Source organism: Mus musculus, chromosome 6 (assembly GCF_000001635.26).
Source record: "Mus musculus strain C57BL/6J chromosome 6, GRCm38.p6 C57BL/6J".
In the NCBI taxonomy this organism is placed as follows: Eukaryota; Metazoa; Chordata; class Mammalia; order Rodentia; family Muridae; genus Mus; species Mus musculus.
In genome coordinates this window covers 73242316-73260902 of record NC_000072.6, presented here as the reverse complement: position 1 = coordinate 73260902, position 18587 = coordinate 73242316, and the positions used below count along the sequence as shown (strand labels likewise).

At 44.5% G+C, this 18587-nt stretch overlaps 1 protein-coding gene and 1 long non-coding RNA gene across 2 annotated transcripts in view; both read right to left on the bottom strand.

The window, feature by feature from the left end:
- The window catches only part of Suclg1 (succinate-CoA ligase, GDP-forming, alpha subunit), a 28403-nt gene extending 16005 nt beyond the window's left edge, over window positions 1-12398 (bottom strand). Inside the window, exons 1-3 of the mRNA NM_019879.3 lie at window positions 12150-12398; window positions 4629-4732; window positions 312-428 (exon numbers count right to left, since the gene is read on the bottom strand). Coding sequence (NP_063932.2) covers window positions 312-428; window positions 4629-4732; window positions 12150-12246 — 318 coding nt within the window. The 5' untranslated portion in view covers window positions 12247-12398. The remainder of the gene's footprint in view (window positions 1-311; window positions 429-4628; window positions 4733-12149) is intronic.
- Window positions 6409-12140, bottom strand: Gm38834. The gene is made up of 2 exons (XR_869182.3): window positions 11520-12140; window positions 6409-8621 (listed from the first exon to the last, which is right to left on the bottom strand). It is a non-coding gene; the product is annotated as a predicted gene, 38834 (long non-coding RNA).
- Window positions 12399-18587: the final 6189 nt, after the last annotated feature.

The following is an 18587-nucleotide window of genomic DNA, read 5'->3' as shown; positions in this document are numbered from 1 at the left end:
AAGCACCCACACCACGCCTGCCTGACAGCCCCCTCTGAAACAGGGGCTTCTGCAACTGCTGCTGACACCTGTAGCACCGCTCTGGAAGAAAGGCAGTGAAGAGATCAGGAGCCAGCCAGAAGCCAGACCACGGAGCTTCCTTTAACAGATGACGAACATCTCTTGCAAAACTCACTACTGGATTTTACCACAATCCCAATTTCTCTTGGTCACTGATATCCAGATAGAAAGGCAAAAAGCGCACAGTTAAGACCCCACCCAGAGGATGCCTGTCTCTGCCCTGCTGCTTCTTCTCGGAAGCCGTTACTTACTTCCTTCACAGTATTAAAGACGGGCAAGCCCAGGTGCTTCTGGCCACCCTTCCCTGGAGTGGTTCCTCCCACGAGTTTGGTGCCGTACTCCAAAGCCTGCTGACTGTGAAAGGTACCCTGTGAGGAAAAAGCACAAGAACCATGAAAGAGGCTGACGAAGACAGCTGAGAAGCAAAGGCTCGCTCAGCAACATGGGGACAGAAATCCAAGCACGTTAGATGCTCCCAGGCAGGAGCCCCAGCCAAGCCCTTTCTTCCACTCAGTAAACTGCTGCCAACCTCCAATAAAACCAGTTTCTGCAAAGCCAGAACAGCCGTTGGAAGAGTCCTTTGCCATTCCCTGCTGTAACTGGCTGCGGATCTGGAACAGTCTGTTACTTGTTTAAAAGGCCACCCCATTTTTCCTTTCCTCATTTTTTTGCACCCCACTTTGTCCAACTGCACACCCATGATGGATGATTATATTTATCCAAGCCTGGCTCCTTCCCATACATACACATATACATGTACATATACACACACACACATATACATGTACATGTACACGTATACACACACACATACATGTACATGTACATACACACACATATACATATACATACACACACAAATACATGTACATACACACACACACACACATATAAATTATAACTTGGTTTACTCTAACTCACCACCGCCCCCATGACATACATACACACACAAGCACACACGCACAGCCAAACAGTAACTAGAGAAAACCCAAGGCTGAGCTAACTGGTCTGTCTTTAAGGATTGGTTGATCCTCAGTGGATCTTTTAGACTTCCCTGCCAGTTCCTGTATTCCCTGTGACTCACTTTCTCTGACAGCCTACCTGGTCTTTGGGACATGGGGCTTCCTTGTTATGGGAGACCGTCCTGCAAGGTATTTAACAGTTTTCCCCAAACTCTTCCCTTGACATGCATTACAGCACCCTCCCCTAAACCCACCAAACAGAAGCAAGGACAGTGGCTCTGGAGATTGCAAGATCATTCCCACTAACATTTAGACCTCTGCTTCCTCCTGTTCTCTCGGATTTTCTTCTCCATCTCAGCCAATGCCTTCTGGGATGCCACCCTTACCAAGGCAGCAAGTGGAATCTCTACGGTGACCCTTGCTACTCATAGCTCTCACACAACTAGCCAAGACCTCTGCCTTCAATCATACACTCATGTGCCTACCTAACTCTCCCTGGAGAGCGAGCAGGCATCTGACTGAACACCTCAAACTGGGCCTTGATGGCTCTCCTCTCAACCTGCTCCATCTGTTGACAACTCCACTCCCAGAGACGCTCAGACTCAAAGTCACACTAGATTCTTCTCACTGTTGAGCCACTCTATCCAGCCAGTCTCTGTCCTACCTTTTGCTGGGAACTGTGTTGGCTGATGTCACCTCAACTCCTAGAAGCGTCTTGTCCTTGCTCCCTTTGAATCAGTTCCCCATAGCAGCAAGAGCCGTGAAACTAACACACACCTCGTTTTCCCATGGCAGGCCCCATCCATCCCTGTGAGTCCTCATTACTAGTGAGGATATCTGACTGCAGCCACGCTGGCTTGGAGCTCCCATGGCACACGCCTGCCTGCCTGCTTGCCTGCCTGCCTGTGGGCCTTGCTGAGCACTCAGTGAGTCACTCGCACATCTCCTTTGGACCCTGACTCTGAGACAGACTTCCCCACCATCTGATATAAAATCTTCTCCCCCACACCAACCATACGACTCTACACAGGACATGCACTCTTGCTGTCCTGGCTTGCTCTTCCATAGTGATCGTACTTTCTAGTGTACCACATGATTTAGTCATGGATTTTGTGGATATATTTGTCCTCTCAGCTGAGAGGCACAGTCCATGAAGATAGTAATGTCTGTCTACTGGTCTTGTTGCAATATGACACCAAATTCAACATATTACATATAGCCAATCAACAATGACCAATCAACAGTGAGAAGGTCTGTGTGGTCACTCTACAGGGGCCTGACCACGATGAGCCAACTACTCAAGTTCTTAATTATTTAAAGCATAAAAATTATGGCTTTAAGAACCTTAGAAATTTTTCAATTAAATTTCCCTTTATACTAGCAAACTCAACCTAAGCAAATTAAGCAACCAGTTTGAAGCTAGTGATGGAGTTTTAGAAAGAGCCACAAGTCAGTCAGTGCTTTGCACTCTGTCTTTAACCAGCTGGTCTACAACCAGCTGACCTAAAGTGACAAATGAACAAGACAGAAGGAAAAAAAAATACCAAAGGAGAATGACAAAAATCTAATTAGTGTGGAAGTGTTTTAAGGTTTACTGTATTTCACAAAAGTACTGATCATATTACATCAACAGATCTTTTTACTCCAGAGTCTAAGAAGCAATGGTCTAGGCTTCTAGCAAAGGACTATACTTCCAAGTAAATGCCAATGAATCCATCTTCCTAGTCCTACTGTGCTATTAAATAAAAGTAATACTTTCATTCAAAATGAGCTGTTTCCCATAGTTTTCATGTTCCCATCAGCCAGTTCACAATTTAGAATAGGAATAATAATTTCTGCAGCTCCTAAGTGCCAGGAAAGAAATCCTGCAGCACCCAGAGGCAATGTGTGTGGCTTGAATCCATCCTCACATAGAGCATCCCTCACCTATGTGAACACAGTGCATGTGCACTGAAAAGGAACTAGTGAGTGTGACAATCCTCACGCTTCTGTGGCCCTCAGCTCAGTAGCCAGCCAAAACCCTGAGACCACTAAAACGCACAATGCGAAGAAATGCAAGCACAAGGAAGGTGAATGAAAAACAGCTAAGGTGGAGGGAACTAAGACGTCAAAACTAGCATTCAGGAAGCAGAGGTAGGCAGAGCGTTATGAGTTCAAAGCCTGGAACTACAGTGAGTTCCAGGTTACCTGGACTACATACCAAGACTCTGTTTAAAAAAGGAAAAAAAAAAAAAGAAGGAAAGAAAAGAAAGGAAGGGAAGAAGGTGGTGAGCAGAAAGAAAAAGAATAGCAAGACCAACCCTAGACTCAAAGACTTGAATAAATCATTAACTAATTTAGGAAGCAGACTCAGTTCCATACATCTTACAAAGATATCAGAGGCTAAAGTGTCACAAGAATGTCATAAAGTTCAACAAACAGAAAAACAAGTCAAGCATAATGAACATCCCCAAGAGCTTGATTGCAGGTTGATTCTATGCTATTATAACATACACAAACTAGACTGTCTGCCTGGGAAGGAGAAGGTGGATGGACGCACGGCACACATCCTTCCCTCGGGACGTGCGTCTCCCTTGGGACGTGCAGCTCCCTTGGGGACATGTCTGTGTGTGAACGTGGTATCTGTAACATGTGGCTGGCATTCTGCTGGCAGCCTGCAGATTAAGACTTGGCTAGCTGGTCTGTAAGACTGCCTGCATCTTCTTTGGTGAATTACATTGTATTAGAACAGTTCTACAGTACAGATGTGGCAAAAGACACAACCTGCCTGCCTACTTGCATTCTGTATACATACAAAATGTTTGTACAAGAGATTATAATGAGACACAGAGACCCCAGAAATAAATCTAAAAAGCAAACACAAGCCTTGCCCTCTCTGGGGCTTCCTCTTCAATGACAACTATCTAACTTTTTCTAAGCTGAGAAATACTGAAGTTTACCGCCTCATTCCTCAGAAAGAAAACTGCCTGTATTCCTCATCTGGAGGACATCTGCCAACTTAACAGAGGGTTCCTGGTGAGCAGAATGGTTGGAAAGAAGGAACGGAGACTCATGATGGTTTTACTGCAGAATCAAACCGTAGGTATATTTCAACTATGCAAATTCTATGGCACAAGTGGGAAGAGGAGAGGTGGGAAGAGAAGAGAAGGAGAAGCAATTCAAATACCCAAGGGCGAGTTTGCCCTCTGGCTCCTTCAGAGACCAGGACATAGTGGGAAGTCCCATGCTGATTCACCTGCCCACACTTTCCAGGAGCGTCTGTGCATTTGTGCATTTCTCTCAGAGGTATGGATTCCACACTTAACACAAGCTTTTCTTTAGAGTCTATTTGCCTAGTGTTCAAAGGAATAGTAGAGGAAAACCAGGAGTCTTGTGCTTGCTGAAAGACAGCGTCTCTGATACTATCGCTCCTATGTATTCTCAAGGGAAGTTTAAGCGCAATGTCCATTTTACAATGTCCACCTGCACTTCTTCCGGACACACAGCCCCTTTCTGTACGGTATAGTTCTGTGCTATCATGTATTACTATTTTTGTGTTACTAAAAATAGAAGTCACTTTTTTACATCTATAGTCTTCACTTTAAATAAAAATGTAGATGCACATACCTGTTTGCCTGTGAAACCCTGGCAAATAATCTTCGTATTTTTATCAATATAGATATGTTTCCGAGAGGCTGTGTAAGACCCGTGTCGTATCCCATTCTGTTGCACTGAGAAGTAAAGAAAATATGACATTATAATTTCCCCACATTTCTGAACCATGAATTAAATTTTTTTTTTTAAGATTTATTTATTATTATATGTAAGTACACTGTAGCTGTCTTCAGACACACCAGAAGAGGGAGTCAGATCTTGTTACAGATGGTTGTGAGCCACCATGTGGTTGCTGGGATTTGAACTCTAGACCTTCGGAAGAGCAGTCGGGTGCTCTTACCCACTGAGCCATCTCGCCAGCCCCCATGAATTAAATTTAATGACCCAATTTTTAAAAACAAGTCTTCTAATCTAAGAGCAATGCTATGATCACAGCCAACTTAAAACCACATCTTAAATGAGACAGGTAAATTTGGGTACAAACTAGCAAAACAAACACGAGGAGCCTGCTCTCGCCCAGGACTCTCTTTGTTACCTTGAACACAATCTTCTAGCACTATCTGAACTGGGGGGGAAAAAAAGCCGAATTCATTCCCCACAAAGGAACCTGGGATTCAAATTCAACAGTCTCAAACAAACTCTGAAATTACCCTGAAACTCTGAAAAAAAAAACCCTGCTAATGTTTGCTATGTGCACCCCCCACTCAGGCATGAGCGCCTATGAACATCAGCTGAGCTGGGAGGTAAACTTCAGCAATGTAAGAGCTACTTTCTAGCTTATTCCTCACTGAAAGCAACACAGGGAATGCTAAGTCCTACTATAAATCTGGCTACAACACAACCCAAGATCACTCTGTCTGATCCCTTCTGATGTAGGACTCAGAACCTCGCATATTAAGCAGAAAAAATGAAATGAGTTCCAAAGTAGACGAGAAGACAAATAGGAAATAAACAAAGAAAAACCACACACCTAAGTCATTTTCAGCAACCCACCTCAAGGGAGACTGAGAACATCCAAGTAGCTACTACAGCCAACTCCTATTTCAAAAATCAGTGTAAGGGCACAGGGCTCACAATTACGAGGGGGCCTTCTAAACCTCCACAGGGCCACTTAGCCTGTCTACTCTGTGGCCCATCCCCGTCCCTTCAAAGCAGCCAGGCCTTCTACCTCCCCTGAAGAGCCCATAAAAGCTAGCTCCAGAACAATCTACTTCCTCATGTATTTCTCAGAGCCTACCCACACACTTTCACGCTTTCCGGTGTTCAGACCTCCTGTGCCACAACTGAAGAAGAACCTTCTAGAAGTGGGGTCTGGCGATCTCATGCCCTAGGAAGAGACAGACGTCAGCCTGCCCCTCTCAGGAAGTGCCCTGCACTCCTGGACCAGACTATGATGAACAGGGGCTGTGGGGGGCACTCTGCAGCCCAGTCCTAGCACAGGGAACAGCCAAAGCACCTGACCTGAGCAGAGGTACCACCATGGGGATTCAAAGCCAGTAAGGCTGAGCCCACTGCACTGTGCAGCAGAGCATGGGATCTTACTCAGATTGTCCTAGCCCCTAGCTCACAGACATACTGATAAAGGAAGGCCAAGAAACAGTAGACGATAACAGTAGAGCAATGAAGATAGAAAATGAACACACTAAATCAAACAGCAGGCAGGCAGAAAAGTCTGAAGCTGGCCACCAAGAATATGCTGATGGTGACAGCTATTAGGGTCACAGCTTGGGCCACCTCCTGAGGCTCAAACAAGTGGCTAGTGTAACCTTGGAACTGCTCCCAGAAGCAGCTGAGATCACTCTCAGAAACCAGACAGGTCTGTGCTGGTGTTTACGTCCTGCTGGTCTCCAACACTGCAATCAAGGCCTCATATTTGATCTCCTGAGCCTTAGTCTTCCCATCTGTAAACAGGTTAACAGCTGCTCACAGGAAAGGTGTGGCATTGGCATCAAAGCGCCTGCTATATTCCTGAAATCCTTCATTAGCACAAAGGAAAATCTCCCCCTAAAACAGTGGTTCTCAACCTGTGAGTCACAACCTCTTTTGGGGGGAGGAAGGGGCAAGTGACCCCTTTACAAGGGCAGCCTAAGACCACTGGTAATCACAAATATTTACATTACAATTCATAAAAGTAGCAAAATACAGTTATGAAGTAGTAATGAAAATAATTTTATGGTTGGGGGTCACCACGACATGAGGAACTATGTTAAAGGGTCACAGCAATAGGAAGGTTGAAAACCATTGCCCTCAAAGAGAAAGTATAAAGTTCACACGTTAAAATCAAGTAAGTCCAGCCAGATACGCTTTCCATGTGCAGAAAGAAAGAAAGAAAGAGAGACAGGAAGGAAAGAATGAAGGGAGGGAGAGAGGGAGGAAAGAAGGCAGGTAGGTTGGTTCATCGCCAGCATGGGAGGTCAGAGATCAGTTTGTAGAGTCGGTTCTCTCCTCACACCTTTATGTGTGTTTTGTGGCTGGGATTCAGGCCATCTGACTTGCGTGGGAAGTGTTTTTCCCCACTGAGCCATCTCATTGGTCTGTCCTCACACACCTTCTATACACAAATAGTCTAACCTCTGCAGACACATACTGTGCAGCAATCACAAATAAATTGGGAATCTTTTCACACAGGAATATTTGTCTGAGATAATCTCACTGTGAGAATACAGATAATATTATGCACCTCGCTGGCTGATGTGAGAGGATACGGTATGTGGGATATCACCAATTACTACCTTACTATCGTTATCACTGCTGCAGACTGAGCAGAGCAAACAACTGTGGGAAATCAGTGGCCTCTATGACAGGCTCATGAGTGAGTACCTGACAAGAGTACCCACAGAAGCCTCCTGGTCTGTAACACAACCATGTTACCAAGGAATCACAGAACCATAGAAGGACAAACGGACATAAGATGCTCAAGGAAAGGGCCTAGGTACTGAGAAAGATGTTTTCCACAGAGCACACAGGTTTGTCAGGCAGTCCTATCTCCTCTAGGTAACAACTATACCACTTCTAAGATGGCTGTGCTGTTAATGCGGAAATACAGAGCCAAAGAGCACCTCCCAGGTGAGACTGTTAGCCTGACTCAAGTCATGAAAACACTTCTCACTCAACCCTGAGAACTGTGTTCCTGTTCCTCTTTTACTGGTGTGCATGTGTTCATGAATTCACAAATGTAAACTCACCACCCTACTGGCCCACCTGCAGCCAACTTCACAAAGTAACTGACTTTTAACAAAGTAACTAATTTAAAAGAAAACCAGTTTGTTCAACTCACACTTTAGGGCAGCCTTATCTGTCCAGCCTGTGGTGAGGACCCCTCTGCCTGTCTATAACATGGCAGAAAACCAACAAGCGAACAGGATGCCAAGGCGCTGGTCAAGTTCATGGGGCAGCCATGCTTGGTAACTCACCTCAGGAGGGGTAAGTTGGGCAGGCTACCAGTAACCTCTTCTAGGCACAGGGATCTCACAGTTCACCACCTCACTGGGAACTCAGAGTTCCCTCCTAGCATGGGAACTCTTGGGGAACACTCAAACCTGCTCTAATATAGCATTAACCATGAATTATACATATGCAAAACAAAGGCTATTGTGGTCCCCAAATGAAGAGACCTTGTTGTGTGACAAAACTTTTCCTGGGGAGATGCAACACACATAGGGAGTCCAGGACAGACCAAAGTACAAACACTAACAAAGTCCAACTTGGTGAACCACTGAGTTTTACTGGGGTTACTTACAGGAATATGGGTGAGGGGTTACTGACTGGAGACAGCTGCAGAACCACAGGCCACCCAGCATGGATGACATCTCACAAAGCTGGGAACCTGGAACACTTTGCACAACCTGCAGCAGCTTAACAGGCTGGAGAATGGCCTCTGCTGGTGCCTCAGTTGGTCTAAATTACTTCCAAGCAGCTTGGCTTGTTTCTGCTTCTGCCAGGTATGAGAGTCTTCTTTGCAGCTTGGCTCCCTTCCGTCTGAGGGGAAGGCTCAGCTTTTATGGCCTACTCTAAGAGTAAATCTGATCAGTTTTAGGGACTTCCTGAAACTACTCAGAGATGTTTACTTTCCTGCTTAAGGAGCTTCGTCCTACAAGGTGGAATATTTTAATTGTAAAAGGAACTGTTACATAGTAGACCTACAATACATGGGAGTATCTCAGCAGCTCCTTACCCTAAATACCAATCAGCTATTCAAACATAAAACTATATATTCACTTATACTAATGATGCATTCAATACTATTGGCTCAATTGATCACAAGCACCATGTTTTGTAAAATGTAAAGCACTCTTGTTTTTTAAGCACTAAGTGTAAAAATTATGTGTACAATGTTTTATAATGTATCACCAAGGAGAAGATATTCAGATTTTAGAAATATTATTAAGTAAAAACTTAATAAATTGGTCAAACACAACAAAATACCTGTCCTGTGGCAAACTCTAAATTATTCCTACACTAATCATTTTAAACTTCAGTGTTTCTATGAAGCAACTTTGAGGCCAGAAAAATCAAGTCACTTTCTCAGGGCTCCAGCAACGCATTTGGATTCAGGCTTCCATTTCTGAGATAAAGGTTGAGTTCCTAGATGCAAACAGCAACAGAGACTAGAAAGGGAACGATCACTGTGGAGTGTCCTTTTCCACACACTTCCAAGAGCTTCCCTGAGTCTGCAAATAAGCCTGTGGAACTTGGCAAGGGCGGGAGAGAGGCAAGCAGCAGCTCCGAGCAGGGGAGACGCTTCCTCCACGGATCCCTGAGAGTCCAAAGGTCCTGCTCCTCATATGGAAGTCCAAGCTTCCCAAGGCGCGCACGTGAAAAGACACTGCACGCACCAGCAGACCTGGTTTCCGGGACTCCGTGGACACCACCTGGGAAATTTTCTGGCTTTGTTTCCTCATTTGCCAAACCAAACAGCAGAACTAACTGGATTGTAAGATCAACTTTCTGACATCAAAATATCCTAATTCTAAGATCAAAATAATACCTGCTCTTATTAATTATTCAGAAAGATGTGATTTATAGTACCTCCTGGTTGATAGTTTTAAAGACTCTAGCAAACTTTAGGTTTCTTTTCAAACTTCATTTTAATCTCAGTGATGCTTGTAAAGTTCTTACATATTCTCGTCAAAATCATCCTCATTTCCATATCCTCCCCACATCAACAAGATTGTCCCTTGCTCTCCTAAGCCATTAAATGTGTGTGAGGGGTCGAGGGCAGCTTAGCAGTCTCTTAGTTGCCCTTCAATAGAGCCCTGTAGCACCTAGGGCTGTTTGTCTTTTTATCTCTTTTAACTCAAATCAACACTGCAAAACTTGGGACCTCAACACATTATGTGCCATCAGCTAAAATTTAAGAACAGGGTGGAGGTGGGATTCCTATCATCTTATTTTAACCTAAAAGCCTAAATAATTTGTAACAAGAAAAAGGAGAAGAGGAAGAGGAGGAGGAAGAATAAGAGGAAAAGAAAGAGGAGGAAGATGAAGAGGAAGAAGAGAAGGAGGAGGAAGAGGAGGAAGAGGAGGAGGAAGAGGAGAAAGAAGAGGAGGAAGAGAAGGAGGAGAAAACAGTAGCAGCACTAACTTGTGAGACAACATGGCCACTGCAGTGGCTTGGAAATATTGCAGGTGTGAGAGAATTCCAAGGTCTGCCAACTAAGAGGTTTTTAAACATTAGTCACTTGTAACCTTAATACTAATACTACTAATACAAAAATATCCTAGTTTAGATCTTAGATCCCTCAGAGTTTTAACAGCATGCCTCCAGCAACAGAAAGCTAAATCTCTTCTAGGCCTTCAGTCTTGCAGTCTAGGATGAAAGACGTTCAGTTCTGTGGGGTGAGGGTTGCTAAGGATGAATTTAAGGAACCAAATCACCTAGACATTCCTCTTCTGGAAACACCTCTATTAACACAGCAGACCTTCTGGATGGAGGCTGGGTCTTGGACCAGAAAGACCTCAGCAGAGAGAGACATTGGTGCATAGGTGAGTGTTCCAGAAAACTAGCTAATGTGCACATCTGGTGTTCCACATCTTAACCCACAAACGATTCCAAATAAGCTGGCTTAGGCCATACCCAACACACAAGTGTTCAAACTCTACCAGCCACAGCACTTACTGGCACAACTAATGCCTTCCTTCCCTTCTATTTGGAGCACATTGAGGTATCCTTTTAATCAGTCAAGAAGGTGCTCCAGAAAACGTTCCCAAATACACTCAACTCTTTCACATTTGGCAAAGTTACCAAGTCGGACCTCTGTCCTCAAATGACCTGGCAATGAGGTACAGCTACTGGGTGCACACTTATCCTTGAACACTTTTAGGATACCCAAGAAAGAAACTAAGTCTCACCTACTATCTGATGCGAGAGGAAACAAGATGTCACAAAGAAAAGAGTGTTACATGAGTGTCTATTTCTGAGCAGTAAACTGACTCACTTATTCTACACAATGAAACCAAACCACTCATTACTTCTTAACATCTCCTAGATCTGGATAAACCTGACAACCAATCACTCATCACAGTTTTAATCGGCAATCATTTCTCCTGTTAGTGATAGGCAGGACAATGCTCTGCTTCACAAACCAAGCTATTACTTGAGAGATGTTTGTTTGTTTGTTTGTTTAGTAGGCTTTTGTTTGTTTCATTTCGTTTTGTTTTCAAGACAGGGTTTCTCTGTGTAACAGCTGTGGCTCTCTTGGGACTCATTTTGTAGACCAGGCTGGCCTCGAACTCACAAAGACCCGCATACCTGCCTCTGCCTCCCAAATGCAGGAATTAAATGTGTGGGCCACCACATCCATCGAGAAATCACTTTTTAAAAAAAGACTATTATACACATACGAATGATTGGCCAGACTTCAAAAACGACATGACCGGTTCCCAAGCTGTTTCCTATCGTACCTAACACAGAGACTTTGAACGCAGCACTACTTTTCAAGAGTCAGCATTGCAGGATAGCAACCCTGGGAGATTGGTTCTCAGAAACTGAGGTGTTCATTGGAGTCTCGTAAAGAGCGACACATCATTGGTCAGCTTCCAAGCTCCTACGGGGCCACGTTGACTCTGGGTGCAGAAACCACCTTTCCGTTGGCCCTACCACTTCAACAGAACGGTCAACTCCAAGTGCAGAATCTTTCGGGACAAATTACAACCTCTTCAACCCGGGGGCTCACACTCCCAGCAGAGTTCATCCTGGACCTCTTTAGCCTTGGCTCCAAGTAAGGGCCAGCCCAGAGGCCACCTCCACCTCACCCCCCCCCCCCCGCCTCCACACACACACACCCCGTCACCGAGGGAACTAGGATATTGTTGCCGTGTCTGCAGGGCGCCCTGCGAAGTGCATCGGCCGATCCACGACCCCATCGGACAAAGCCCCCTCCACCCCCGAGGTCTGCCACTGGCGTTTGGACCGGTGGCTCCCTCGCCCCTTCCGAGGGCCCGCCCGGAAGAGCCCGGACACCGCCGGGGCCAGAATCAGGAACCCGAGGTCTACGCAAGCATGGAGGACAGAGCCGGGCCGGCACGACTCACGGAGGAAGGTGCGCGACAACAGGCGGGCGGCGGCGAGGCCGCTGCTGCTGGAGACCATGGTTGCAGTGGCAGCCGCAGCAACTACTGTTGCGGTCATCCCCCAATGACACTCTCAGGACCCCGGGACCTTGGCATGGGCTCAGGCTCGCGCAGAAAGGTGTCTAGAGGAGTAGCCTGAATATCTTACGCTCCTCGGAGTCTCTTCTCAAACAGTGAACGTTACAAGTGGAAAAGAACAAGAAGGATGACGTTTGAAAAGCAAACAATAGCTCTGTTCTTTAGTAGATGTGGGCTTGGGTAACCATAAACATAACGGCAATGTGTGGGACAGCCCATGAGAGGCCCGGCCGGCGCGTGGTGTTGTGGGAAATGTATTTTTTTTCCGAGTAAGCAGCGTGCTGAAAGGGAAGGGGTTGGAAGCGATTTAAACTCCGGCGTGGGCGCCCAGGAAAAGCCGTGACAAACGCTGAGGGGAGGCGCCGGCAGCAATGCTATGTGCCAGACCGTGATCCTGCACTTTGTTTTTTTCTGACCTGTTACAGAGAAGATTGTACTCCTCTTGTCCTCCCTGTACGGTTCCGGAAATTATCCGCACTAGTGGCCGGCAAAAGAAAAAAGGAAAAGTGACCAAATACTTAAAATTAAAAAGCCCCTTAGCTGACAGTTTCCTGAAGCAGGAATCTCTTTATTAAACAAACTGGCGCACTGCCTTCGACTAATGCTAATTATTTACTAATGCTAATTATGCCTCTTTCTAAAATCCTAAGGACTACAACTCGAGATCAAATAGGATTTGTGCCCAATTGGAACAAATTATTCACTCCACTCTTTTAAAACCTTAGCAAGTCCTTGAGCCAAAGCACCACGTTTCTTGTCTAAAACCGCGTTCCTAAGATTCCTTATCAGTATAATCAATAAAGTTATTTTAGCTCAGTAAGGTCGTCATTATAATTCGCACCATTCTCATGTGTACTTGTCTTGTAGATCCTGCCCTTGTGGTAAAGTTAAATATCAGTGCTTTCCAAATAGGTCCAGTGTGAACATTTTTTTAAAGATTTATTTATTTACTTATTATGTACAGTGTTCTGTCTGCAGTATGTCTGTGAGCCAGAAGAGGGCACCAGATCTCATTACACTTGGTTGTGAGCCACCATGTGGTGGCTGGGAATTGAACTCATGGACCTCTGAAAGAACAACCAGTGTTCTTAACCTCTGAGCCATCTCTCCAGCCCGCGAACAATGGTTTTAAGGAGGAAATTTTTCACTGAATCTTTACTTAATAATTAAGCATTTTGTTTCATTTATTTAACAAAATGTGTAATACATAGTATATATAACATATAGTATAGATTGTAAATATGTGTGTGTGTACACTATATTGACAACATTATGCTGATTGGACCAAGTGAGTAGTGGATAGCAGCCAGTTTGAATTCATGGGTAACACGTAAATTCAACCAAAATTCAAGAACCTTCTAACTCAGTGAAATTCTTAGGAGTGCAGTGGTTTGGGGCATGCAGAGCTATCCTTCTATTGTAAAGTTATTGTGTCTGGCCCCTCCCACTGGAAAGAAGCACGGTGTTTACTGAGCCTGTTTGGATTTTGGATGCAGCACCCTCTTCACTTGGGTGTGTGACTCCAGTCCATAGTGACTCAGAAAGCTACTAACTTTAAGTGGGGCCTGGAGCAAGAGAACGCTCTTGAAGAAGTCCAGACTGTTGTGCAAGCAAGCACACTACCACTTGGCTCAGGTGATCCAGCAGACCCAATGGTACTTGAGATCTCAGTGACAGGCAGGGATGCTGTCTGGAGCCTTTGGCAGGCCCCTAGGTGAGTCACAGAAGAGACCTTTGGATTTTAGAGAAAGGCTTCATCATCATCTGTAGACAATTCTCCCTTTAAGAGGCAGCTGTTAGCCTGCTATTGGGACTTAGTTTGACAATGGGACACCAAGTTACTATATAACCTCAAGGTACTCTGTAAGCTGCTCATCATGCACTGGAAATTATCTGATCCACCAGTCATAAAGCAGGATGTGCACAGTAGCAATCTATTAATAAATGGAAGTGGTATATATGTGATCTGGCCCAACCAGGTCCTGAAGGCACAAGCAAATTACATGAAGAAGTTCTCCAAATGCCTATGGTTTCCACTCACATTACAATGCTGTCTGCTGCCACACACACACCTATAGCCTCAAGGTATATCCCCTATGATCAGCTGGCTGAGAAGAGAAGACTGGGGCCTGGTTCCCTGATGGTTCTGTACATTATGCAGGCATCACCCAGAAATAGACAGCTGCAGCATTACAAACTCTTTTGGGGACAACCCTGAAAGACACCAGTGAAGGGAAATCTTCACTGTGGACAGAGCTTCAATAGTATACATAGTATTACAATTTGTTTGGAAGTCTAAATGGTGACTTAGGGTTTTACTGCTGTGAACAGACACTTTGACCAAGGCAACTCTTACAAGGACATTTAATTGGGCTGACTTACAGGTTCAGAGGTTCAGTCCACTATCATCAGGGCAGGAGCATGGCAGCATCCAGGCAGGCATGGTGCAAGCGGAGCTGAGAGTTCTATATCTTTATCTGAAGGCTGCTCTGAGAAGAATCACTTCCAGGTAACTAGGACTAGGGTATTAAAGCCCACACCCACAGTGACACACCTACTCCAACAAAGCTACATTTCCTAATAGTGCCACTCCCTGGGCTAAGCATATATAATCCATCACACATGGCCAGATTGCACTATTGTTCACTGATTCGTGGGCTGTAGCCAGTGGGTTGGCTAGATGGTCAGAGACAAAGAAAGAAGATGATTGGAAAATTGGTGAGAAAGACATCTGGGGAAGAAGTATATTGATAAAAGGATGCAAAGATACTTGTATCCCACGTTAATGCTCACCAAAAGGTGACTTCATCTGAGAAGTTCAATCACCGAGAAGATAGGATGACCCATTCTGTGGACAGTCATCAACTTTCCCTAGCCTTTGCTGTACTATTACAATAGGTCCATGAACAAAGTAGTCATGATGGCAGGGATGGAGGTTAGGAACGGGCTCAACAACATGGGCTTCCACTCACCAAGGCTGACCTGGCTACAGCTGCTGCTTAGTGCCAGTGCCAGATCTGCCAATACCAGAGACTAATACCAAGCCCCAGATATAGTACCATTCCCCAGGGTGACCAACCTGCTACCTGGTGGCAGGTTGACTGCCTTTAACCACTTCTGTGGGAAGGATAACACTTTGTCCTTGTTGGACTAGCTACTCATTCTTGTTCTGGGTTTTCCTTTCCTGCATTTAATACTTCTGCTAAAACCACCATCCATAGATTTACAGAATGCTGTATCCACCATCATAGTATTCTATTGCTTCTGACCTAAGAATTCACTTTCCAGCCAGAGAAGTGCGACAGTGGGTCTAATGATTATGTAATTCGCTGGTCTTACCATGTTACCCACCATCCTGAAGCAGCTGGTCTGATAGAAAAATGAAATGAAGACACCTTTTGATGACACACTTAACAAGGCCAATTAGGTAGCAGCAGCCTGGAAGACTGGGGCAGGGTTCTCCAGAAGGCAGCACATGCTTTGAGTCAGGATCCAATATATGCTATGGTTTCTCCTATAGCCAGGATCCACAGGCCCAGGCATCAAAGAGTGGAAAGGGAATGGTTCCACTTGCTATCACCCCTAGTGACGCACTAGGAAAATGTATACTTCCTGTTCTGGAGAAGGTAAGTTCTGGTGGCCTAGACGTTTTTGATTCAGAGATGGGAGCACTGATTCAGACTCCTGCCAGGAGATACACCAAGCATGCCTTGGAACTGGAAGCTCAGGCTTCCCCCTGGCCATCTGGGCTTCTCAACAGGCTAAGAAAGAAATACACAGTGTTAGAGGGGTGATCAACCCAGGTTACCAAGAGAAAATCGGATTGACAACGGAGATAAGTCAAAGTATGTGTGGAGTACAGAAGATCCTACAGGGCATCTCTGGGCGCTTCCATATCCTGAGATTAAAGTCAATGGGAAACTACCACAGCCCAATCCAGGCAGGGTGGCAAAGGGCACAGATCCATGAATAAAGGTCACTCCTCCAGGAAAACTAAAACCTGCTAAAACCTGCTGAGGGTTGAGAAAATACAGAAAGGGTAGTAGAAGAAGGTAGTTATAAATAACATCTAAGGCCACGTGAGCAGTTGCAGAAACGGGATTATAATTGGCATGAGTGTTTCTGACTTATTTTGTTTTGTTTTGGTTTTTTTTTTTGGTGTTTTGAGACAGGGTTTCTCTGTATAGTCCTGGCTGTCCTGGAACTCACTCTGTAGACCAGGCTGGCCTCGAACTCAGAAATCCACCTGCCTCTGCCTCCCGAGTGCTGGGATTAAAGGCGTGCGCCACCACGCCCGGCCTCTGACTTATTTTGTTAAGAATGAGTTTGTACAGATATTTATCACTTCTTTCCTTGATTTCTTTATCATGTAATGTAATATCATGCTAAAGGCTACGCAAGAGGGGTGACAAATGACTTTGGAACCCACGGAACTCAGTCTATCAGTGAGCACAGCCACAATGGGAGCCCCTCACAGAGGCATGGCCCTGCCATGTGTAGCAGGTGTCCTGAAGGACTTCATGCTGTTCTGGAGTTTCACTCTGCTTGCTACCTTCGCAGCCCTCTTAATGTAAGAATTGTATGAAAACCCTAAGGTACCTCACTCACAATAACAGCTCTTGCTCTCTTTCAGGTATTGCTGCTGGAGCATATTAATGATTTAACCACCACCCTAGGAAAAAAAAAACTTAGAGAAGTAGATTGTCAGCAATGACCGCCACCCTTAGAAAGCATTTGGAAAAATTAAATTGTAAGTAAAACTGGGTTAAGATGGTTTTGCTATTGACTCTGAGGTAGAAAAGCTTAGGGAACAATCTGAAGTTCAGAAAGCACACTCTTAGTAGTTAAGCTAGGGACTTTCTAAGGTCAGGGAACAGAAATGATGGCAGCGCTGGCTGACCTGACTCTCACTGAGGCTGCATTGATGATGATTGATGTCTTATACCCATTTTTGTCCTCGGCTTCTTGATATGATTTATTAAGAAGTGCTGATGAGTAGATATGCATTCTGAGGATTTTTTTAAAAGTAGGTGTGGCTGACTTGCATGTAAAAGTTTGGATTTATGATTCTTTTAAGATTCTTATAAGATTACCTTCAAAGATAAGTAATAACATAATTATTCCTTTCTTTGTAACCACAAATTGCTACCATCCAGTAAGAGAGACTGGCTGAGAAAACTACCCTGCTTGCTCACACTTGGTTAATCTATAACAAGTTGCTTAATTATGAGTGTATGTGGGTGCTTGAAAATAATTTGTCTTCTTTACCTGCACTATGTAATGTTTTCTCTCGTAAAGGCATTGGTGAACATACTGCTTTTTCATAGTCTTCACTAGAAGAAAAATAGAATGTAATCACATTGTACTTTTATACTACTTGAAAGATTTTGCTGGAATATATAAGCTATAGAAGAAAAGTACAGTGTTATTGGAGCTTGCTCCATCCACCAACTATATGTATGTATGTATGTATGTATGTATGTACGTATGTATGCATGTATGCATGTATCCATGTATGTGTATGTATGTGTGTATATATGTATATGTGCATATGTAAAATGCTTTGAGTCTATTTGCTGGAGCTTTGCTTCGTCTATTTAATATCTGAATATGTCTGTCCATCTGTATGTATGCATGTGTGTATGTATTTGTAAGAAGTATTTGGAGTCTACCTTTTGCTGCAACCACTCTGTGTGAATGCATAAGAATTTTCTCTCTCCTTTTCTTTCTTGCAAGTCCCTAAGAGTTAAAAAGTGTCTGAGCTTTTTGCTGGCCACAGGGAGTGCCAGCCCCAATGACTCAAGCTTTGTTCTCTCAGAGAAAGTCTGCCGAGTAATTTCTTTAATTGCTGGCTTTCATGGGCACCACCCCTGCCCCCCAGTTGGTCGATATCTGGACCAACACTTGTCAGCCCCTCTTGGTGCTGACCACCATCATCCACTCTCAGCACTTACCCCAATCCTTGAGGCCACACCTCACTCTGCCTCAGTTTACTCCCTGGATGTCAAGCAGGTCTTTGACATCCCTGACATTTTTTGACAATATCAATTAAGAAAATATTGGTTGTCATATTTAAGTTATGAGATACCAAAAGAATGTCCCTCAAAAGACTAGAAATATAGCGTAGGACAATGCCTGTTTTTTAAAATATGGGTTCTGGGAAATTGCACCCAGGTCCTCATGCCTCGGATTACTTACTGACTGAGCTATCTCCCCATCCCTTCTATTGTTCTTAGTAAGATAGAAATTCTTGCTCTAAAACTGAAGGAGATCAAGGCAATACAAATAGGAAAGGAAGAAGTCAAAGTATCTTCATTTGCA